A 24,709-nucleotide genomic window follows, 5' to 3' on the forward strand; every position below is an offset into this window, starting at 1 on the left:
AGCAAATTATGTGGTCTGAGGCAAATTTTGTTTTCACTTCCATATTTCAGTTCCTGCATTTGTAATTTAGGAATAATACTTGCTCAGGGTAGAGTAAAGCATTTAAAATGGCACCTAGCACATTGTGCTTGCTGCTACTAGTAGCACAGAGAGATTAACTCAGAACCATGCTATAATTATTGAGTACCTGCTGCTTATTAAGTATGGAGTTTGTCACAGAATGTGTAGTCATATATATTGTTTTAAATTTTTAATTGTAAAACACGTGACATAAAATTTACTATTTTAACCATTTTAAAGTATATAATTCAGTGGCATTAAGTACATTTATGATGTGAAACCATCACCTCTATCTAGTCCCAGAACTTTTTCATTACTCCAGATGGAAACCCTGTACCTATTTAGTCAATCTCCTTCCCCTTAGTCTCTGGCAACCACAAATCTGCATTTTGTTTCTATGGCTCTGCCTATTCTGGATATTTCATATAAATGGAGTCGTATACATGTGGCCTTTTGTGTCTGACTTCTTTCATTTAGCATAATGTTCATTCAAGAGGTAACATGTACCAGTATTTATTGTTTTTGATGACTACTTAATATTCCACTGTTGGATATGCTACATTTTGTTATCTATTCAATGTCAATCATTGACAGACACTTTGGTTGTTTCCACCTTTTGGTTCTTGTGACTAGAGATGCTATGAACACTTATGCAGTGTATGTATTTGTTTGAATACTTGTTTTCACTTATTTTGGGTATATACCTGGAGATGGAACTGCTGGATCATAAGGTAATTCTATGTTTAATTTCTTGAGGGATGGTCACATTATTTTCAACACTGATTTCCTTGTTCTTATAATGTCCAACTTTAAAAACAAAACTGCATGGACTTCCCTAGTGGTCCAGTGGTTAAGACTTTGTGCTCCTAAGGCAGGGGGCACGGGTTCGATCCCTGGTCGGGGAACTAACATCCCACATGACATGCAGCACAGCCAAAAAATAAAATTAAAAAAAAACACTGCCATATTAATTGTGAAAGAGATGTACTTAAATAACGACTTTTGCAGTCACCTTCCTGGCCCCCTGATTGTGCAGACAGATGAGTAGCTACCCTTATGAATAGTACTCAAACAGGAGTCATTTCTGATTGCGTGACTGACTGCTCATAATTGCAGAAAAAGGTTATGTGGCAGCATCATTCACAGTTGTGGGTTAATTTCAATATTGTTTCTAATATTTCCAGCCAATACTCCTCCCAAAGTAAGAATAATGAAATACAACTTATGAAATGAATTGAAAATGGAACTTATTTTTAAGTGACCCCATTGACATGTTTATTACTTCTCCAGTGAATTTTTGGTAACCACTAGAAAGCGTGCACCTTCCAACAACAGTGACGAGTCTAACTCAGCCCTAGGAGGAGGACCCTGAATACTTATCCAATTACAAAACCTCTAGGGGAAGTTCATTTGGAAGAACTCAACTGTTTCCTACCATGTACTCTTGATGGTAGCCAAATACAAGTTAGATGTCCAAACAGTAAGGGTACAAAATAGTCAACAGAAATATGATCAGAAACAAATCTGGGATATTTTCATAGGAGCTAGTACAATTTGCAGACATGAAAGTAATTTTGAAACTTATATGAATTTTAAATTAAATACACACATATATAGATGTATGTGTGTGTGTATATATATATATATATATATATATTTTTTGCATGATGCAAATGTAGTTGATTTCTGGCAATGATAAAGAGTCACTCTGTGGTCACACTGAGTCAGTGGAAGCCCATGTGTTATAAATAAACATTTGGCTCTACCTAGCAGAGATATATCAAAAGTTGTATGGAGGCAAACAAGGCAGGCAAGCCCTGATCCCCTGCAGGTACCATGCCATGTGCTACCAATTACTTTACAATTCTGCAAAATGTATAACAGCAACCAGATTTAGGGCACAGGAAATTTTAGGAAATTTTATTATTAAACTCCACTAAAATGGGTCTGTTCACATGTTTTTCCCCTGAGGAAAGGAGGATGAGCCTAAGATTGTCTACACGTGAGTCATCTAACTCATTCCTCTCTCAGTTGGCATTTCTGAACTAAAGCATTCTGGCCTCACTGTCACCTGACAGCCTTAATAAAACACTCTTTAGAGAGTGATATGTATTTATCAAGAGGTTCGATGATGTCAGATAGGTTGTTGCAAGTTGCACAGGACCTCCACACAGTATATATGTACTGTCTCAAACTTTTTTTAAAAAAATAAATTTATGTATTATTTATTTATTTATGTTTGGCTGCACTGGGTCTTTGTTGCTGTGCGCGGGCTTTCTCTAGTTGTGGTGAGCAGAGGCTACTCTTAGCTGTGGTGCGTGGGCTTCTCATTGCGGTGGCTTCTCTTGTTGCAGAGCATGGGCTCTAGGTGCGCGGGCTTCAGTAGTTGTGGCGTGAGGGCTCAGTAGTTGTGTCTCGCAGGCTCTGGAGTGCAGGCTCAGTAGTTGTGGTGCACGGGCTTAGTTGCTCTGTGGCATGTGGGATCTTCCCGGACCAGGGCTCAAACCCATGTCCCCTGCATTGGCAGGCAGATTCTTAACCATTGTGCCACCAGGAAGTCCGTCTCTAACTCTTTGATGATCTTGCAAGAAGTGGCCTTTAGCAACTCCTAACTGAGCCTGGCTTTTCTAAGATGTCCACTAGGAAATCTATTTTGATTTCATAATCATGTATCTGACATGGGGAAACTAGGGAGAATCTTATTTCATTTGCTGCTGCTCAATGAGGTTTCGCTGAATAGAAAGCAACTAATTTTGTGCAGCCAGTTCTGAGATATACTATGAAAATGGAAGCTAATTTTAGAACATAATTCTAGACTTAAGGGAAACTCAATACTGTAGGCCACAAGTATAACTGAAAGCCTCTGAGGAAGGTATTTTCATATGAACTGTACTCTTAGAGCATAAATTCTGAAAGATGTTAGAGATTAGTTGCCACTGATGCAGTTGCTGTGACAATATGAATAGCTGGTAAGCTTGAAGAAGGTTGATTTCACTTGATATCCTGTCCTGCACCAGGGAAATATCTAACAACATCATCATCAACAAATACTTTGGAGATTTATCAAGTATGGGGCATTGGGCTGGGTACTGAAACTATAAAAAGACTCATTGAGAGTCTTACAACTTAAAAAGAGGTATTAGGAATATATGAGTATTAAAGAAAAAAGAAAAAGCAATCCAAGGTAAAGTACAAGATGCACAGTACCTGCCATCACTGAGGACAGAGAAAGTAAGACTTGATCTAGACATGATGAATGGTGGCCCTAGAGAAATGGAGCGGAGGGCACCTAGAGGACCAATGATGTGGGCAAAGGCGTGGAGGGGGGATGAAAATGGCACGTCCAGAAAGGCAGTGTGGGATGGACAGACAGCAACAAGGTCATGTATCCAGGGCTGAGTCCTGACTCTGCCACCCACCGGCCATATTACCATAGCTATATGACTTTCTCTTTTCTCATCTATAAAATGAGGACGATGATCACTAGATGGTATATGCTTTTCATCAGGATTAAATAAAAACAATTATTCGCTTATCCTTTTAGTCAACAAATCTTCATTATGCAACATAAAGATGCTCAGTAAAGTTAAGCTATTCTTACCCACAATGAGTCAACCCATTTGGAAAGAGCAAGTCCATGTGGGAAATTATCAGAGCCGGAAACTAGAGGGAGAAGCCACATGAAATACAAATAGCAGCCACCATCAATTTACAGCCCCTCGACACTATCACTGATACAAAGACAAACCAATCGAAGAAATCGAACAATGGTCTATTTCTAATATTTATCATCTGTACATTGCTTTGTTCAATAATTTCCAATGATTCTCTATTTTCTTGTTTGTTTTTAAGAGGGTAGAGGGTTAGCTGTAAAGAAGGTAGTCAAAATAGAAACTGTAAAAATAAAATCCCAAATATCCAGACATACAAAGGTTAGATTGGGCTAATAGAGCTCCTAATAAAAATTCGTTTTTCTAAGCAGTAAAAAAAACATATTAAAAGGGGTTTAATAAAGTATAGACATAGATTCATAGGAATTTTCAAAAGGTCATTCATTCAACATGTGCTTACTGAGCTCCTACAGTACAGACACTGAATATGCAGTAAATGTGCTACCAATTTTATCTAGCGGATACAAACAATAAAGAATAATGCACAAAAATACAAGTGTGTTAAGTACCATGAAGGAAAAAGAAGACGGAAAAAAACCTCCAAAGAACAATATGGGAACAGCTAATTTAGACTGGGGTGGGGGTCAGAGAGAGCTGCTCTGAGGAAGCAACATTTGTGTTGAGACTTCTAGGACAGGCAGGGGTGAGCAAAGTGAAGGGTGAGGGCAGAATGGTCCAGCTTTGGGCCTCGTGGTGGGAAAGAACCTTGGCTATGGGGCTGATATACACAGTCCTCAAAGACCACGCTGGTTCTGGTAAGCCTAGTTTTTTCTTTTGAAATGTGTATAAACCTTGACCACGATAGATGACTTCAAAGCTAACTTGGTCTGGATTACCTCTAAGATCCGTTGGCAGTTCTCGGAATAGAACTTTGAAAACTCCATATTTTTGGCTGCAGGAGTAGTCTAATTCTCAAGCATATATAGAAGGATGACTTACAAAAGACCCTCCAGCTTCAAGAGACCACATTCACAAAAAGCAACTCAAATCAGACCGTGAATTTTCAAGAAACCATGGGACTATGCTGTGCTCCAAGAATAAAATGGTAATAAAGAGTATAACAAAAGGTGGTAGAGGTAATTTTACTTCCTTATTAAGTGTATAACTCCTCCTCTCTGCTTGAACCACTTGCACCTGGCTCAGCGTGAGATGGCCAAAGCTCTTCCCGCAGGTCCAACATGGCAAATGACCACTGTTTTACCTCTCTCTGATCTTGCTGAGTCAGCCTTTCCCCAAATACAATTATCACTTAAATCCAAGGGTAAAAGCTGCAGGTTGTCTGCACATGTCCTTACAGATGGTCCTGGGTATGTGGGTGCCTCAGGTATCCACATTAATGTAAAATCTAGTAGGCTGAGAACCAGAGGCCACCGTGAGCAGGCAGCATCTGGTGGGCAGTGATGGCAGAGCTAAAGCTCTACCACGAGGAAGGGTTCACGGTTCCTTGTACTCCATGCCTTTCCTAACCCCTGTGGAAAGGAGGGGCTGCTGAATTTGATTTGATTTTAATTTTACCTTCTGCCCAAACTGAAGATCAGTGACCAGCCCCTTCCCCTAATCACCTCTATCAATATTATGACACCTTATGCTCAGTAAAATGCTCTCTGAGAAGCGCCGGGGAAAAGTCCAAAGTCTGTGTGTATGGGGTCTCAGGGGTGTTTTTTCTTTGACATTCTCAAAGAAAGTAGACCAAACTAAAGAATGAAAGGGATGTGCATGGGACAAGTAAATGCAAATACAATGAACTGAGACAGGAGACAAGAACATCAAAGAGAGGGAGAAGATAGGAAGATTCATTATGAGAAAAGGAAGTCAAATCAAAGGAAACACAATAATGGGACAGTGTTAGTAATAACACAAGAAATCCAATGTTTTTCCCTCTGAATAGAGCAAACAGGACCTGAATATGACTAGTGTCTGTTTTGGGACAAAAGAGAAAACAGAGCACGAAAAGGGTCTATCTCAAAAAAAAAACAACAAAAAAAACGTAAGTCAACTTTTTTTTTTTTTTCATCAATTCTCTAAATACTCTGCTGGGAAAAGGAGATGGGAGTTCTTAGCTCAGAGTTACTGAAGCTTGTTATATATGACCCCAGTGACCCTTGAAGTTTGCATCTGTCACAACAGAACACGTGGCTTCTTAACACACTGCCTTTGTCTGCCAGACTCATGCAGGGCTGTGGAGTGAGACACCCGAATAAGCCCATCTGGCGCCATAGCTACCAGCCTCCCTCAGTCTGAGCTTCCTTCTGTGGACAGAGACCCAGACTTGCAAATCTGCAGCCAGAAGCCTCCTTTCTGCCATTTCTTGTCTTCCGACTTTCTGCCCCTTCCTTCCTCACATGATGGAAACTCATCAATGGGTGCTAGAAGTGACCCTGCAAATAAAGCAAATTGTTCCCTTGGGTCTCAGAAAGAAGGCTGAAGGGAAAGAGTTTCAGAATAGCTTACTAGCTCTAAAAGCACTAGCAGTTAAACTGCTAGTTCTTGTTGGCACTATTCTTCTCATTCCAAAAGCCCACTGAATACCAAAACGTTAACAGTTGGAGTCAAGACCTCCTCCCCGACCCTCATCCAATTACTTTGAGTTTTACAAATAAGCTAAGTGTGGCAGCTCTGGCAGTGACTGCATCAGGTTCTGCGCAACTTTCCTGAGAAGCAGTTTGCTGCCTCCAGCCCTACCTAGATCACGAGAGCTCAGCAGAACTGTACAAGATCCCTCTCATGTGGCACCTCCCTTGGACCACAAATGCTATTACCCAGGCACTGTTTACTGCCAAGTTTGCATCTCCTTTACTTGGCCAAACCTTTTGTTGACATCCTTTGTCTGCTGTCTTCTCCATTCTCCTAAGTTTATACCTTTTAATTCCTTTATTGTGATTTATGTGGCATTTCAGTGGTAGTGGAGATAAACATGTGTTCAACCAACCATGCTTACTGGAAGTCTTGTGTGTATAAGGGATGCGGGAAGGGTCAGAAACCCTTAAGCTGCATCTAAACTCTAGGTGAATGTGACAGCCAGTAAAAATTGACTGTCTAGAACAAGGCTTGATAAACTACAGCTGTTGGTCAAGTCTGACTCACTGCTTGTATAAATAAAGTTTTATTGCAACTCAGTCATGCACCTCCATGTATATATTACCTATGGATGCTTTTACACCACAGTGACAGAGTTGAGTAGTTGCAGCAGAGACCTCATCGACTGCCTCCGTCCAAAAATATTTACTACCTGGCCTTTTATAGAAAGTTTGCCAACCTCCAGTCTAGAATGAAGCTGGTAACAATGATTAATATTGCTAGGCTTGATGTAAATATTTTTCTCTGTTTCAAACTTGTTTGAAGAATGTTAACGTTTTTTAAATTATTACATTTAATCTTAGCCTCAAAGGGAATGCCGCAGCCAGGAAAGAAATATATTTTACTAAGGTATGGCAAAAAAATATCCTTTTAAAAAAAGGTACTGATCTAAATTCAATATCTTGTATCCGATATAGCTGTGAGATAAATGTTATTCATAGAGGGAAATCTGACAATTCTTCACGTACTAAATTCATGTTAGTTGACTAGCAGGTCTGTTGTTCCCGGTGCTTCAACAAAAATATTCCATTTAGAAGATTATCCTGCTTAAATTTTGTAGCAAAAGGTAGTTATAATTACACATTGCTGGCTTAAATTGTTAAATTGTACTTTTAAATTAGTCCACAATTTTCAAACCCAAATGTTCACTGTCTGATTAAAAAGCGAATCATCTTTGAAAAATAGCCCTTACCGAAAAGGTCAAAATATTTTCCAATATAGTCCTGGAAAGAAATACATAAAATTTCTAACAGTGGTAAAATGATAAGATTAAGGATGATTTTCTTTACTCCTTTCTCTATTTTGCAAATTTTTACAGTGAACATTATGCTTTTATAACTGTAAAAAAAATTAACTTCTCTAGGAATTTTTTCCACTAGGAAATAGATTAGAATTGAGTTGTGCTATTGGTTGATAAATTCAATTAATCTACCAGCTGTCACACAATTATCACAGTGGGCTAGCCTTCTGAAGGATAAGTGATGAGTTAAGTTTGTTTTATACATAAAATAATCTCAGGCAATCATAGTCTCAGAGGTACAAAATACTCAGAAACTAAGAATTGTGTCTGAAAAACATCCATTGGATATAAATAAATAGGCAGCTTTTTCCAGCTCACATGTCTCATTTTTAGTTTGAAGAATAAGATCATTTTCCCTGCAGGTGACACCGGCTGTGGAACTGTTCTGGGGAGAAGTCTTCACCTTGTCCACTGCTCAGCCCATGCCTTTCCTATATACGGGCGGTGGGGCACTGTGGGGAGTTACACTGCGCCCTCACCCACCTCACCCCTTTTCTCCTACAGATGAAAATCCACATGTAATTAATGTCCATGATAGCTGGAGCCTGCAACATGAATACTGATTGAATTCGAGTTAAAAATACTAAAAGCTTTTAGGAGTAATGCTTTTTAGATGCATATCTCACTTAATTCTCAAATATGAAATGAATTGGCCATTATTGTGGAAGAGAGACTCCTGGCCCCAACTCTGGCTGCCTGAGCCCATGCTTCTAACAGCTCTACCCCACAGCCTCACTCCTGCACTTTCCCCTCTAACTGTATGAGTAACTATAAAGAAGCTCATTTATCTGCATAGAACTAACAATGATCAGTTTTCACTAATTCAGTACTTTCTTCAATCTATCAAATGTTTTGAAAAATACCATGTACATATTGCCAGCAAATGATTAACCATTTTGCCTCTTTTTTAATGCTGAGTTTGAGATCTAATTTCTTTATTTGTGGCAGTCTCTGTGGGTTTTCAACCTCTTATGTTGCATAACAACACAATAAACTTTTCCTAATGAAATATCGGCTATCAACCTAACCGTAAGCGAAAAGTCACATGCACTGTGAAAGCCCACTTGGCGAAAAGAGATTCAGTTGCACATTAGTCGTACACACGGCATCTACTAGGTCAGGTTCTGGGCGGGCCTGCTCCTGCTCTTCATTTGTTGGTTCATTTGTCTGTTCATTCATTCATTCACTCATTCATTCAGCCATGTGTGTTGAGCACCTGCTTTGTGCCTGGCACTGTGCTGGGCACTGAGGTAGAGAGGGTCCAGAGCCTGCTGGGCTGTAACAAGATATAGACTCAGACCCCTGTGCTGCCTGCTTCTCATCTCAGTTGCTGGGGTTGGAGTGATGCCCCACTCCAGCTCCGTTTCTGGGACTCCAAACCCTGACACCCTCTCACAAGGTGTGTGAGAGTGGGGGATGTTAGATAATGGTTATTGAAACCAGTGCCCTAAAAGCCAAGGTATTGGAAACCTAAAAAAAGGCACCCTGAGTCCTACTCTAGGGCCCAAGGAATCTCTTCAGGCTCCAAGTGGTACTGCTGTCCCACCCTGGACCTGGTCAAGGCCCCCATGGGCTGAGAAGACCATAGCTGGTGACCCAGGCTTCTGTTTACCCAGCTGGGAACTTCATGCAAGGGTAGAGAAAGGCTCCAGGAATCCCCCTTTCAGGGCACAAAGAAGCATTTTTGGAAGGTCATTCATCTGATGAAGGCAGTGATCTGTGACTTGAGAAGGCCTAAGCTGGCTGCAAGGACTGACTCCAGCTGGACACATTGCTGCAATGGATTTCTTTCCCTGGTCAGCTGCCCACCAAAGATGTCAACCTTGCTGGTCCTCCCGGGCTGGTGCTGTGAAGCACTGGGCCCTGCACGGGGTGGGCAGGTGTAAAGGCAGTTGAGGGCTCCGCTTGCTCTTTGGATACTGAAGACATTCACTGGGGACAGCCCACTGCCACACCACTCTTTAAGTTCTTGTGTCTCCAGACACTCATCTGTCTGGACAATGTCAGCCCCTTCTGTTTGGGGGAAAGGGACAAAGAGTGAGAACACAAATAAATGATTTGCTAAGAGAAATTATTTGAGGCTCCCCCCAAGAAGGTGGTGATGGTGGTATAGGCTTTGGATTGGAAAAAAGAAGGGGAATTCTTCTCAGACACTTCAACTGATTTATTGTACCTAATCATTAATTTATCACAGGGGTGGTTCCAAGCCCACCTTGAGTAGAATGACCAGTCCCTATCTCCCTGTACAAACCTTGCCCACAACCAGCTGATTCTATGATTCCGTGTCATCATGTTTTTTTTTTGTTTATGTTTTTTGTTTTTTTTTTAAACAGTAACTGAGATGGAAGAAAAAGAGTGTGACCAAAACCAGAAAAAGATCTTTGTCTTCAAAAGTCAACAGGGTCAACATTTCATCAATCAGGGTAGATTTCTTAACTATCAGCAAAAGTCATTTCTTGATGAGATTTTTATTATCAGTAAAATACTTCATATGGATCAGAAGAGTTTACCAAACCATATCTTGATGGATTAAGTGAAAATGAATTTGAAACACATGGATTACATTTCCTTAAAATGTGCATGAGTTTGAAAGTTAACAATAACAATGCTTGACTAAAAAGCATTTGGGAATTTCTTAAGCCCCAAGAGTTTGAAAAACCAGTTTCTCAGTTGGACTTAAATAGGTACCCTTACCCATTAAGGCACTATAATTTACATGAAAGGTATTCACAGGTAACACTTTAACAAACCAAGGATGGCAATATGCTATCAGTTTATTCTTTGCTTCGGAAATTGCTTCATGTTTTAGTGCTTTAAATTCTCAAGTAAACCCTTAAATTTATATACATACTAAATTACTTTAAGAAGACAGAATAATTCTTCTTGCTGTCACACACAAATGAAAAATCCACAATAATCCAGGGAATGAAAAGTTAACCATGACAAAATTTCTGGAAGCGTTAACAAACACCTTAAGTGTTCAATGTACATTTGACATTGGAATTATGGAGAGGTCGTACAATATCAATGTTGTAAGAATATAAAGGATGCCTATGCTTGTCTTGATTCTTTTACTATAGATTCCATTATTTTTAAGAGTGCAAAGGCTTTGTTAAAAAAAACAATCAATCAAACAAACATAACCCCCCAGGGTATAATTGTATTTATGAAGTGGTGTTACTGTAAAATAAAAATTCAGTAGAAAGACATGATAGGGGATACAGGAATAGTCTCAACTGTCTACTTTACTGGAAAAGATAGCTTTATTTAAATATTTTCAAGGTTCTTTTCAGAAAAGCTTAGAAAAAATGATATAGATTTAGTAGAGAAAAGATGGTCCAAAGTACAATGACATCAGTTCCAATTAAAAGGAATGATGGGACTTCCCTGGTGGCGCAGTGGTTAAGAATCCATCTGCCAATGCAGGGTAAACGGGTTCAATCCCTGGTCTGGGAAGATCCCACATACCTCAGAGAAACTAAGCCCCTGTGCCACAGCTACTGAGCCTGCGCTCTAGAGCCTGCGAGCCACAACTACTGAGTCCACATGCCATAACTAGTGAAGCTCATGCACCTAGAGCCCATGCTCTGCAACAGGAGAAGCCACCGCAATGAGACACCTGTGCACTGCAACGTAGAGTAGCCCCCGCTCGCCGCAACTAGAGAAAGCCGGCGTGCAGCAATGAAGACCCAACACAGCCAAAAATAAATAAATTAATGTAAAAAAAAATAAAAGGAATGAAGGCCAAGTGGATTAACCTGTAAATATCAATGGTAGGTGTATTCACGTACAGATACTTGTCTCAACCCATTTTTCAAGGTTTTGCAATTTGGAAAGCATACATTGCCTCCAGCATATTTTTGCTTAATTTTAGTTCTATGCATATTTTAAGGGAAATGTAATCCAAATGCTTCTAACTCATTTACACAACTTGACTAAGCATCATTGAAGATATATTTGATACACATGGTATTCTGCAGTTATTAAAATTACCTTCTATGAGGAACTAAATGCCATGTTCATAAAAAGTCAGAAGGTCACATAGTACAAATTCAAACATATACCAAGGAGTAGAGCTTCCGGGCTTCCAAGCTTATTCTTCCTTTTTAAAACTCATATCCTGTGAGAAGAATCAAAGAACTGGAGCCACAAATTCAGTGCCATAAACAGTCCAAATGACTGAACCCCATATCCTTGAGTGTCCTTGCGATGAAAACTCATCTCCTCAGTTAAGAGGTAAGCATTAAATGAAGAGTCAATTAATTAAATCACAAAGTTACTGTAAGGAAGAAAATTATATTCTCTACTACTAGGACACTATGGAATTTCTCATTCCTGCAGCAGTACTGCTTCTTAAACTTTAATGTGCATACGAATCACCTGAGGGATCTTGTTAAATTGTAGATGCTGATACAGTAGGTCTAAGATGGGCCTGAGAATCTGAATTTCTAAGTCCCCAGGTGATGTTAATGTTGTTGGTCCACGGACCACATTTTGAGAAACAAGGCTCTGTTGCAGAGTTTCTGAGCCATTACTGATATTTGGGGCTGAAAAATTCTTTGTTTTAGTGGTGAGGGGGTCGGGGGACGCTGTCCATTCACTAAAGGATATTTAGCAGCATCCCTGGCCTCTACCCACTAGATGACAGTAGCACCTACCTCACCTCCCCAACCAAAAGTCCCCAATCTGGCCATAAGATTGCCTCCAGTTGAGAACCACTACTCTACTGTTGTGTTTAGTGGTTAACTGTTTGTTGCATAATGTAAATACCTTTTTTGATGATCTAGATTCACTGGGCACAGCCTTATCAACCAAATAAACAAACAGCTTTCTTTTTTTCCCCCATGAGCAATTATCATACTTTTACTTATGGACACTCCAGATTTTTTTAAGCTAATTTTATTTCCCTCCTTACTATGGCCGCTAGAATGCTCAGAAATAAATTTGCAAACCACATTTAGAAACTGTGAAAATTTCCAGGGATACAGTTCTGAAAAATAACTCAACTACTGGATTTATTTCTATATGTTTGTTTTGTTCCCCTTAAACTGAGCAAATTATGTCTTTTTATTTTATTATATATTTTGGTAGGCTCCTTTCTACACAATTTGAAATAAGATTGGTTTCTGTTAAGTAAGGTAAACCAAACAATTTGAATAGAAATAGACCAGCTAGGACAGACACAATGCACTAATTTACTGATCATGATTGGTCATTGGCTATTTGATAGATACTGATAAATCTGGGCAGATAGTGAGACAGGCCTCAAAAGTATTGAACAATCAACTACATATCAATAAAAAAAAAGGTAAAAAAAAAGTATTTAACAATCTGGCTTATTTTCTCCCAACAAACTATTATAAATTGACAGATACAGATATCTGGACAAAGCACAGAAAATTAACATAAAAGAAAAGTGTTTAACTTTACATTAGAAATATAAAATTAGCAATAAAGTTGAGGATGATTAAAAATGTGGCCAAAAGACAAATATCATATGATATCACTTATATGTGGAATCTTAAAAAAAAATGATACAAATGAACTTATTCACAAAACAGAAATAGACTCATAGACAGAAAACAAACTTACGGTTACCAAGGGGAAAGTGGGGGGAGGGAATAGGAGTTTTGGATTAACAGATACACACAACTGTATATAAAATAGATAAATAACAAGGACCTACTGTATAGCACAGGGAACTATATTCAATACCTTGTAATAACTTATATGGAAAAGAATCTGAAAAACTATATATATATAGTTTATATATAAAACTGAATCACTTTGCTGTACACCTGAAACTAACACAACATTGTAAATCAATTATACTTCAATAAACAAACAAAAAGTTGTCAAATAACGAACGTTTTACATTTTGCCAGCTCTGACATAAGACACTTAGAATTAATTTAGAACATAAGGCACCTTAAAAAAGGACCTTAAAAATGATGCAGCTCAGTGCTTTTCAAGTTTCTTTAAGCTGTGGAATTCTTGGTTTAAACACCTATCAGGAAGACCAACGTGTAACACCAGGTACATGAGAGGTGCTCTGTCTGCAGGGCAGAGAAAGAAAGATGGGGTGTCCGAGGCCCTTTGAAGGGGCCCCAATGGTCTTCAGGGAGCACAGGTTGAAATCTCATGACCTTGTAATATACTCTTGGGATAAATGTGAGGAACTGGTGTCACAGGAGATCAAGTAATCTGTTGGAGGAACTGGAGCTGCCCAACAGCAGAGTTAGGACCTCAACTCAATTCTATAGACTCTGGGCAGACAGGACTCTGAGGAGTCTGGAGTTATCACCTGGGTCCAAGTTATCAGCATGTCTTTTTATTACTGAAGGGAGTTACAAAATTGTTGTTATAAAACTGTTACAAAATTCCAAACCTTGAAGAAATGTATACTTTAAAATGTGCAAGTTTCTCTTTCCCTCTCTTTTTCTGCACTCCCATCTCCAATCTGATTCTTCAGAGAAAACCAGTGGTGATAGTTTGACGGGTGTCCTTCTAGAACTACACACACACACACACACACACACACACAATGTAAATCCTTTTCTTTGTCCTGTTTCTTCTTAGCCAGCTCTATTTCTACTTTTTTCATGGCACTTATCACTTTCTAACGTCCTCCATACTTTATTTATTTATCATGTCTATTATTTATTGTATGTCTTTTCCTACTAGAACAGTCTCTGTGAAGGCAAGGATATTTGCCTGTTTCGTTCACTGATGTTTCCCAGTTCCTAGAATGATGCTGGCATGTGGCAGGCACTCAGAAATATTTGTAGAATTAATGGGTGAATTAATAGGATTAATAGGAAGAGCACAGAGGATTTTTAGGGCAGTAAAACTAGTCTATATGATACTACAATGGTAGATACATCCAAACAATGGAATATTATTCAGTACTAAAAAGAAATGAGCGATCAAGCCACAAAAAAGAACATGCAGGAAGCTTAAATGCATATTACTAGGTGAAAAAAAGCCAATCTGAAAAGGCTACTTGCAAATTAGGGGTTTTGATATGAGAAACAGAATCGGAGTTTCTGCAATGGCATTATGTCTCCTGAATTTGTGGCTTATTTTAATGATGGCATAATTGATAATTGATGTGAATATTTCATCTAAAAATGAGTATTTTCCATAAACTATTTTTAAAAGTCCACTGAATCATTTATTATGAAAAGAAAAAATTGCCTTTTATAATTTCTCACTGGTCTCTAATGTGGACAGGTCAAAAATGTTGACAGAGGAAACCCAGGGACTTGGTGTGCTTTAATGAGCTCTTTTTCACTGACCCCAAGTGGGTCTGCCAATATGTGACATGAGGCTCTGTCTGCTTTAGACAGACTCATCTGCTCTTTGTAAATATGCACCTCTATGGCAATGGACTGTAACACAAATAAATGCCACCAAATTATCAAACACCTGAATTCCTGATTGCCAACTGCGTGATTGCCTACGTTTTTGGAAAAAACATTTAAAAATCCTCCATCATCTAAAGTTTGATGGTTAATGTGGAGCAAACAAGAGGAAACCATCTTTTTTCCACCCACCCATTTCCTCTGTCATATCAAAACCCTTTACCCAGCCATATAATCTCTTTCCAGTTTCCTGGCTACCAGCTCTTCAACAACAGAGCTCAGAAATATAGATTTGCTCAGTTTTTAAATGAGATTTGATGATATCTAGGGACCATTTTGTTTCCCTACAGGGCACATACTGCCAGTTTCATAATGAAAGTAAATAAAAAAAAATAACATTCACTTTCCTGAAATTTGGTTTGTGGCAAATTGGATTGGAATGTACCCTTCCGCTGGGGACCATCAGTGGCTCAGGACCATTTTGTCCACCACTGTATGTTTTGGAGTAAAGACAGTCCCCAAACAACAATAACAGAAGACTGATAATAATCTCTGAGTATGAGCTTCCCTAAAAAAAAGATAAAAATACTCACTACAGACATAAAAGTATAATGCCATATAGCCTTCTATTTTACAAATAATACATTTAGAAGAATATATTTAAGAATATGAAATATGTCACAGCGGACTACTTCTGCTCCTAGCTATCTCCTCCTTTTCTTCCTCCTCTTTCTTCTTCTTTTAATGTGGCTACTTTTAGGGCGAGATATACTGCAAGGCACTCCTATGCATTTTTTGCTCAGTTTATGTACTTACTTTTGCTTCTGTTTATTTATTAGCACAGTCCCTTTAAATCCATTAGACACCTACCCAAGGTGGACACTATATTAGAGGAACTAACTATTTCAAGAGTTTAGTTGACTCATTTCATTTACTGACAGATAATTTCTCCCAATTTCCATACAAAACGTGCTTATTAATCTCACTTTGCACTGTTTCCTAGCTGGATGAATAAACATCTCATCCATAGATAATACCAGGTAAACCAAATGCAAGTATGCAAATAAGCAGCACACTTCTTTGTCCAATAGCACAGTTAGGGCATTTTTCTTTAGTCATTTATTTGAATGTGCAAAGGAAATCAAACTTTTTATTTTTTAATAAGAGCTTGTGAAAATATAACTTGTGAAATATAGCTTGTGAAAAAAAATAAAATATAATATAATGAGAAATAAAGTTATCTGATGCCCTCTAGCAGAACAACTTAGGTTGTGGATTTAAGCGCATAACATCCTTACCAGTGACATGGTATCTGTCTAGGCCTTACAGCTACTCTTGGCTGGGGATGAACAAGGGCAGTGACTTGATGTTAACTTGATAGAGGAGTTCAGAAGGGGTCTTTTCATATTATTTGGGTGTTTCTCATGGGCCAATGTAGATTACAGAAAGCAGGATGTGTGTGGCAGGAGAAAGTGAAGGGGAGAACCCTGCCACAATCCTACCTGTCTTCTTTTGATTCAAATCCACTCTGGAGAAATGGGAACTGGTGAGTAGGTCACCCAAGATAAATTCCAAAGCACCAAGAAAAATTCTCTAGAAAATTTTTTCCCTAACAAGTGTTCTCCAAACGAGTTCAGTGGACCACATTGGTGAAATGAGGTTCCAGAGAATTTGTGACATCTTCTTATTTTGTTTTCCCTCTCAAATTGTGTGGAAAAACTTTAGGATTTTTTTCTACCTGCATATCTTACAACTCTTCCCATGGGTAAATGATTTTAATCCTAGGATTAAACCAATCTATTCTAAACAAGAAAGAAAGAAACCTCCCCCAGAACCATTAAGTGGATCAGTGTTACCATTATCCTCCAGATTGGACCAACTGAGGAGAAAGAGGTAAAAGACTGGTGTGGGCTTTGTCTCCTCGGTCATCCCAATATGAGGCTGGACTTGACTACATGCAAAATTTCAATAAGGAAGCCTTATTTATCATTAATTATGAAAACAGCACCTGCTTCTTGATATTTACAATGAGCTGTATTTTATTTTTGTAATTCTCATATCTGTTCGAGTCAAGAAAAATCAACTCATGTGGGTCTATTAGAGAAAGGACCACATTACCAGCTTTAAAATTAGCTTTCTGCAAGTCAGCTTTGCTGATGTGCTCTACAGATGGGATGTATTTTCACCCAATCAGGAAATACTTCAAAGCGAACCAAGGCAGCATTGATGGGTTCTTGTAAGATTTTATATCTTCCTTTATAGAACTCCAGTGATGGGCCAGATTTTCAAGGATTTATTTCAATATCACGTGCTTTGTTTTTAACCTCTAAATCAGTTTTGTTCACATAAATGAATACCAGTGGTTCATATTTTTAAAATATCCCTTGGCAGATGAACAAAATTCCTCTGGTCTTTTATGTAAACATAATCAGGCAGGTATTAGACTATCACTCTGCACATGAATACATTAACTTTCAGTGGCTGGCAAACCTGCTCCTATGCCAGAGGTCAATGGAGCCCAGGAGAGAATAACTGACTAGGGAATAACAGGCTTTCATACCCAAAATGAACTGCTGACCCAGCTTCAATAAGACCTGGGGTTTGACAATTTTTCCAAATATGATGATAGATTTGTGCTGATCTATTATTGCCCATTGCCTGTTCCCACTGTGATCAATATCATGCAGTAATAAGATGGCTGACTGAGGACAAGAATGCTATTTGTGACTTGATTCACCACATACTGAATTCTGCTGTACAGTGACTATGAGGCTCCTGTTCTTTCAACATATTTTATTACTGAAGTATTATGTTGAACCATATGAAAGTGATGTTTTTGTCAGTCAAAATAAGGAAGTTGAACATCAGTTTTTTTCATATGATTCAAACCAATACAAAAAGAACTTCTTTAAAGGATTGTTTTGTCATGTCCTTTTAGCACAGTCTAAAATTATTCTTAATTCTTTGTTGTTGTTCTTATTTCCTGCTGGCTTATTTGTCTTTTTAATAGTGTGGAAGTGGTTTTTATGGTTCTCCTCTATGTTTCTTGATTACTTTGCATAATTTAGCAAGAAAGACTAAATATCCCTCTTTTATACCAACAATACATTAAACAGAACACAAATCCTAAGCCTAAATCTTTCTTCATTAAATTTTTAAGGAAAGAAACACAATATTGTTGAGCTGAGTGATCTCATGACAATAAGCAAAACTGTGTCAGCCAGATGACTGCTGGAGTTTTGCTGAGTGGTTTACACAATCTGAAATAATAACAATGTGTCCCCTGCAGTCAGTACCAGTCCCTTCTCCGTGGATGTATTTACAGTGAGTCATACAAATCTTCAATCCCTCACTCATATCTCAGTGCAAGGCATTTCCCAGGAACTTCCAGGAAATTACAAAAGCATGAATGAATCCAAAATGTCAACTTAAAAAAATACATTCTCAGTTCTAGGCCATGCTTGGTAGAAAACATGAAAAGAAAAAACTTTTTTTTTTTTTTTAAGTAAAGATGATGGATTCATTCAATATTTTGTGAAAAAAACCCAAGTCCCCTAGTTAACTCTCAAACTCCCAAAAGAATTCAAGGCCATAAGAAATATCACTTTGACAACTAGATGCTTGAAGTAACTCTGCCAGACTTCTTTCACATTTTCACAAGATTAAACCTCACTGTATAGTACATCTTTAATGATTTAAGCTAAACTTAAAAAAAAAAATAAAAAAACTATTCCAGTAGATGAAAAGGTATCTAACTTTATATTTGCTACAGACGTCCTCTGTCAAACTGGGAAGTTCACTTAACCTTTCTTATATTGAATTCTCCAACATGTGTGTTAAATACATAGATAATTAGTGAAGCATGCAATTGTTAAGAGTGTGTTAATTCAGTCTTATTGATTTTAGCCATTCTCAAGTCCTGGTGTACTTAATTATCCAAAACTTATATTGAATATGAGCAATATCACTTTTATTGTTACCATTTCAAAAAAGAGTTTTAAGAAGGCTAATCAATAAATTAATGTAAACACTTTTGAAAATGTCAGATTCCCTAGAGATCACCACACTAAGTGAAGTAAGCCAGACAGAGAAAGACAAATATCATATGGTATCGCTTATATGTGGAATCTAAAAAAAAGATACAAAATGAACTTATATACAAAACAGAAATAGACCCACAGACATAGAAAACAAACTTATGGTTACCAAAGGGGAAAGGGGGAGGGAGGGATAAATTAGGAGTTTGGGATTAACATATACACACTAATACATATATATAAAATGGATAAACCAACAAGGACCTACTGTATAGTACAGGGAGCTATACCCAATATTTTGTAATAACCTATAAGGGAAAAGACTCTGAAAAAGAATATATGTATATACACACACACACACATATATATATGTATAACTGAATCACTTTGCTGTACACCTGAAACTAACGCAACATTGTAAATCTACTATACTTCAGTTTTTTTAAAAGAGAAAATGTCAGATTCTATACAAACATGCTAAACAGTAATATTTGTCATTACAAAATGCTTGAACCGCCCTTTTCCTTTGGTAGCATGAGAATCTACCTTCCTCTGATATGGAGTGGGAGAAGGGAATAGAAAGTAGAGTATGAAAAAACCCTCCTAGTACCTAAACATGAAAGGGGATGATGGTCAGTGGGTGGGTAAATATAAATTGGATTCCCCATCCTTCAGCTGCGTTTCTTTCTAGAAGAGAAGCTGCCTGGCTTTTTCTATGAGAGCTGAAACCTGTGAAAAGATGTTATGTCCTAGGAGTGGGCAAGGACCTTAATCTAAATCTCAAGGGAAGAACATGGCTGCTGCTTAAGAGTGACTGTAGGAAAGATCTAATTAGCCCAAGAGTGCCTGCAGCCATCCATACTTGCTCAACCCACTACCAGAAGGGTAAGCCTGCCCTGGACACTCTGCCATTTTAGTACCTGTGTCTCCAACCCATCATCTTTCCCGGGGCCAGGACTAGGGCACAGAATTTAAAGGAGCACCAGAAAATTTAGTAGTCAAGATAAATAATATTTTTAAAAATCAAAATTAATACAAAAAGTCCATGATAAACAAAATATCAAAACTGTAAATAAAGACATGCTCAATATTACTACTTACCTCCTTTTGCCTCAGCTCATTATGGCTTGGCAAGATGTTGTTACTAATTCTGACTTTACTTAAAATTTTACTGAGCTTTCTTGGCATCTCCTTAAATGGGGCACCTCAGGGAAGTTCCGGCCCTGACATTCTTTTCTTACTTTGTCCGTTGTTTTCTGACTAGCTCACACTCTCACTGGCTCCTGACCTTGCATCACCTCCTGACTATGGCTTCGATCTTTTCTTTCGATAGTCTAACCTCCAAGAGATCAGGGAGTGCGTCTGTTTGGTTCATAACTGAACCTTTGGCACAGTGCCTGGCATACGGTAGCTGCTTCATAAGTGCTTGCTGAATGAATAGAAGGAAAATCTCTTGGAGCTCGACGCTGCCCATAGCTTTCTTGCATGATTATGTGGATTGAAAATGCCTCTGGTTGGACACCTACCCCAGAGTCTATTTTGGGGGCCACATATCCCTTTCCAGAATTTTCCTGAACACTATGGATGGGAAACCAGAAACAATATATTTTGAGGTTTGAAAAAATCAGAGTTGGTAGATTTAGGTAGATTCAAATGGAATCAAAAAGATGATTAAACTTACTGGGGGAAAAAAAGCAATTAAAATAATGTAAGGGTATTTTCAAATTATCTATTTTGCAAAAGATCCAGAAGGGTATGGCGATTTACATTACTGGAGTTTTATTTTTTTGTTTTTTCTAGCGATACCTGAAATTTCTTAAGTTTGGTGAGTTCAGGTCACTTACCTTCAATGGTACACTGGTCAGGGACTGGAATCTTCTTTCCCATTTCCACAGCATATGCTTTCACTTTACTGAGGTTTTCCTTTAAGTGCAAGTAGAGCTTATCATGGTATTCTACAGGCCTTGAGGTTGTATCTGGAGTTTCTTCCTGATAGTTTTCTTTAACTGTTTCTGGCAAATTCTCAGATTCTATATGTATAATACTTGGGTGTGAAACTGAAGAATTTACCAGTTGTGATCCATCAGTGTCTCCCTTAAAGGGCGACCTGTCATGTCCTTGGCCAAGTGGGTCTATTTCTGAAAGAGAGATGCTGGCTGGCGTATCTCCACTCTCTACAACTTCCCCATCCTCTGAACTCAAGTCATTCGTTAGCGCGGTGTGCAAAGCCAAACTCTTTGACCTACAATACAAACAAAGGGAAGGCTGAGGCAGGTAAAGAAGCTGGGCTACCGTTTACTGACAAGGAAAAGAAAGAATAATAACACTGGGGCAAAAGTTACTTCCTCTAGAGTGTGAAACTGAAAATTGGTGCTATTAACAGAATTTGATAAAACATACACATTATGTAATAAGCTAAACCTTTGTAGATCTAGGCTACCTCCCAAAACAAAGATTTAAAAATCAGTTTCATGGCAAAACTGGCTGGGAAATGGTGAACTTACATATTTATATTCTTTTTCCTACTTTTGCTTCTGCTTTTTCATCAGAAATCAAGAAAAGCTTTTGACAGTCATTCTCAATATCAGCATATTTATATTTAAGAAGTGTTTTTAAAAAATAAACCATAGGTTTGTGACTTTTATTTGAATTCTCCTTCTAATATAGCGAGTTTCTTTGGGTAACGAAAGCACTGTGGATGAATTTTGCTATAGGTAAAAGATATTTAAAAACCACTTAATAAAAGAGTGACAACAAAACTAATAGCAAACATGAAGCACATATTCTAAAAACCAGCCAAACAAAATTTATACCTATTACATCTAATGTCTTTTCTTTCCTCCTTAGAAATTTGGTCCAAACTATATCTTCTGATTGAGCCAGGGGTGTTGCCCTCAGCATTTATTTTCTCTTCAAAAGCCTGTATTTTAACCTGGAGCTTTTCATGATCTTCATTTTCATCAACAGTGAGGCTGGCTTCTTCCAGCTTCTCAAGAAATTCGATTTCAGTGCTGGGTTTTCTCCTAAAAGAATGAAAATCATTGCATTCGATGCTCATCACATATACCCTTCAGAACAATGTTAACTGCTAACTGCTTCTTATTCAAAACTGAAAACTGTACATGCTCAATTTTTTAATTTGTCATTTGACAAATATTTATTGAGTAACTACTATGGACACAGGTCTTTGAAATTGCTTCTACAGTGTATTCTGCCAGAAGTTTAGAAACATTGGTGTTTATGGCAACTTTGTATCAGAAATCCTTTTGAAGGATTCAGAGGATGAAAAGCAGTTTTTATGGTCATCTACCATATTCTTATCTAGCTTTCCAAAGCATGCTTTCATATGAAATTCATGCCAGGAATTTTCTAGAAAACTTATATATGCTGATCTGTTTGTACTGAAATTATTAGAATAAGAACATTTCAAATGGACTGTGTAAACTCATGGTTTTTTTATTTTAAGGAAATCAGTGGGACTCTTCCATTTTATGAAGCAAGAAAAATCTTTCTGAATTTTATTATGTTGGAGGAAAGAGGTTTTCCATGAATGACATTAATAGTTCCAAATATCTTGTATAGTAGAATTTATAAAACACTCTGTGGGTCATTAAAATTACCTCCTTTAAGGCAGGGGCTATTTGTGAAATAACTTTGTTACCTCTCTAAGGGCTAACAGTGGCTTAGACAGAGTAAGACCCCACAGACAAGCTGCAGAAATAGCTCACTGATGCTCACTGAGGTGCTGAATGATTAGAGAAAAGTAGTATGCATTTATATTCCCTTTTCTGCCTTCTAATATCGAGCCAGACTAGAGCTACTTTAATTTCAATTTAATAATCACTATCAATCATATAATTTGGGGTTAGGATTAATTCTTTCCTTATAAACACAAGGGTTAATAATCTCTAGGAATCCATTCACCAAGATGGCTTAATAATTCTGTTGGTTGTCTGTGTGTATTTACTTGGTTTTCGTATTTTTCCTAGAGGTTGAGGGAAGGCGCCTCAAATTCACAGAAAAATCCTGGCTTTTTCAAACATATGGTTATTTTTCCATAAGGGCCAAAGTAAACCTGTCATATTTCTTAAGTTAGGGTGAGAAAATAAAATTTCGGTTTTCTTAGCGGCACTGCTTTTTTAGGGAAAACCAATATAGAGGGGCTGTTGATGATTTTTTTTCAGTTACTTTCCACCTAATCTGGGGCCATGTCTGTGGTGGGCATTGTTGAAGGGTTGGATCCTGCAGCTTTTCTGACTGGCCCAGAGAGGGGTCCTGGCCTTGAGGGAGGGTTCCTAGTTTTGGGTCCTCAGGGGTTGGAATCCTCCTGTTAGTCCACCCCAGGGAGAGATGCTGAAGGTGAAAACTGGGAAGGAGAGTAGATCATACATTAAGTAATAGGACACTGTTTATTGTGTAATAAGCTATTTCTGAGAAAATTTAAATGCATTTTTAATATAACTTTTATAGGCTTCCTATGGTTTTGCATAGATAATGAAAAACTTATTTTCCATCCCATGACTGAGTGAAATATACATGAGTAGATTTCAAGAACCAGTGTATGGGAATAAATGCTCATCTTGAACACGTTTCCCTTTCTGACACACATAAGATACTGGCTGCCCACAAACACATGGGAGGTTTTTACATCTTCCAGCCAGAAGATTCTAAAAGCTGAATTTTTACTCCTATTCCAAATAAAGTCAAGATAGTGCTGTCATTGGATGGTATTTTAAAAACCATCATGATTACAAAGGTTAATTTTAAAAGATCCTTCTCAAGATGAGAAATTTGGGGGCAGTATTTATTTTCTATCTACGTTAGTCCATGTATAGTCGCCAAACTAAAGTATTCTTCTGGTTCCTTGGAACCTAATCACATTTCAAAAATGAAAGATACCTTTATTTTTGAACTTTATTTTAGAAATTTCTATAGCTGGGATTATTAAAACTTAAAAATTTGTGAAGCACAAAGTATACCCCAATATGTATATATCAGATGTTGAGCATTAAACAAATTTTTAAATCTCAAAACATACAAGTTGTTAGAGGTATAGTTTCTTATGCATTTACTAGTTTTTTCTTTCTACATAAAGCTCTGGGTTATAACAGTTTAAATAATAGCATTTTCTTCCAAAAAACTTCAAATTTCACATGATTATAGTAAATCTCCCTCAATAATTTTATTGGATCAGTTTCTGATTTTTTTACGTAAAATTTTCTTACTTATGGAGATCTTTTATTTCATGTCCTCTTCATACCAATTTCCCCACCTACAAAATGGAGATAATAACTATACTTAACTCATAGGGTTGTTGGGAAGTTGAAATGACAGAATCGGTGTGAAGCACTGTTCCTAGCACAAAACAGGAAGTCAGGAGATGTTAAATTTTATTATTATTGTTAATTGTTATTATTATTATTACTCCTCTGGAAGCTTTATCTGTCCTTGTCTAGGCATTGTGTTAATGTAAAAAGAAAACACCAATGGCCTAGACACAGGCAGATCAATATTCCATATCCTGGAAGGTACTGATGTCCCCTGGAGAATGCTACGGCATCAGACTTTAGGACAGGACAGTCACTCAGCCCCCTTTCCCTGCCCCTGTCTCCAGTCACCAAGTGTGGGCTGTTAAGCACCATGGACTGTGTGAGTCAGAGCTCTCGTACCTGGGAGTATGCCTTCCTTCACTCAGATTGC

At 37.9% G+C, this 24,709-nt stretch overlaps 1 protein-coding gene across 3 annotated transcripts in view; it reads right to left on the bottom strand.

Moving 5' to 3' along the window:
* Nucleotides 1-24,709, bottom strand: part of VEPH1 (ventricular zone expressed PH domain containing 1) — a gene marked incomplete at its 5' end in the record, with an annotated part of 209,297 nt that overhangs the window by 73,645 nt on the left and 110,943 nt on the right. For all 3 annotated transcript variants that reach the window (XM_082655111.1, XM_082655110.1, XM_082655109.1), the window contains 2 exons: nucleotides 20,854-21,251; nucleotides 21,823-22,032. In XM_082655111.1, the coding sequence (XP_082511237.1) occupies nucleotides 20,854-21,251; nucleotides 21,823-22,032 (608 nt within the window). The remainder of the gene's footprint in view (nucleotides 1-20,853; nucleotides 21,252-21,822; nucleotides 22,033-24,709) is intronic.

Source organism: Grampus griseus, assembly GCF_964374135.1.
Source record: "Grampus griseus genome assembly, chromosome: 5".
Lineage (NCBI taxonomy): Eukaryota > Metazoa > Chordata > Mammalia > Artiodactyla > Delphinidae > Grampus > Grampus griseus.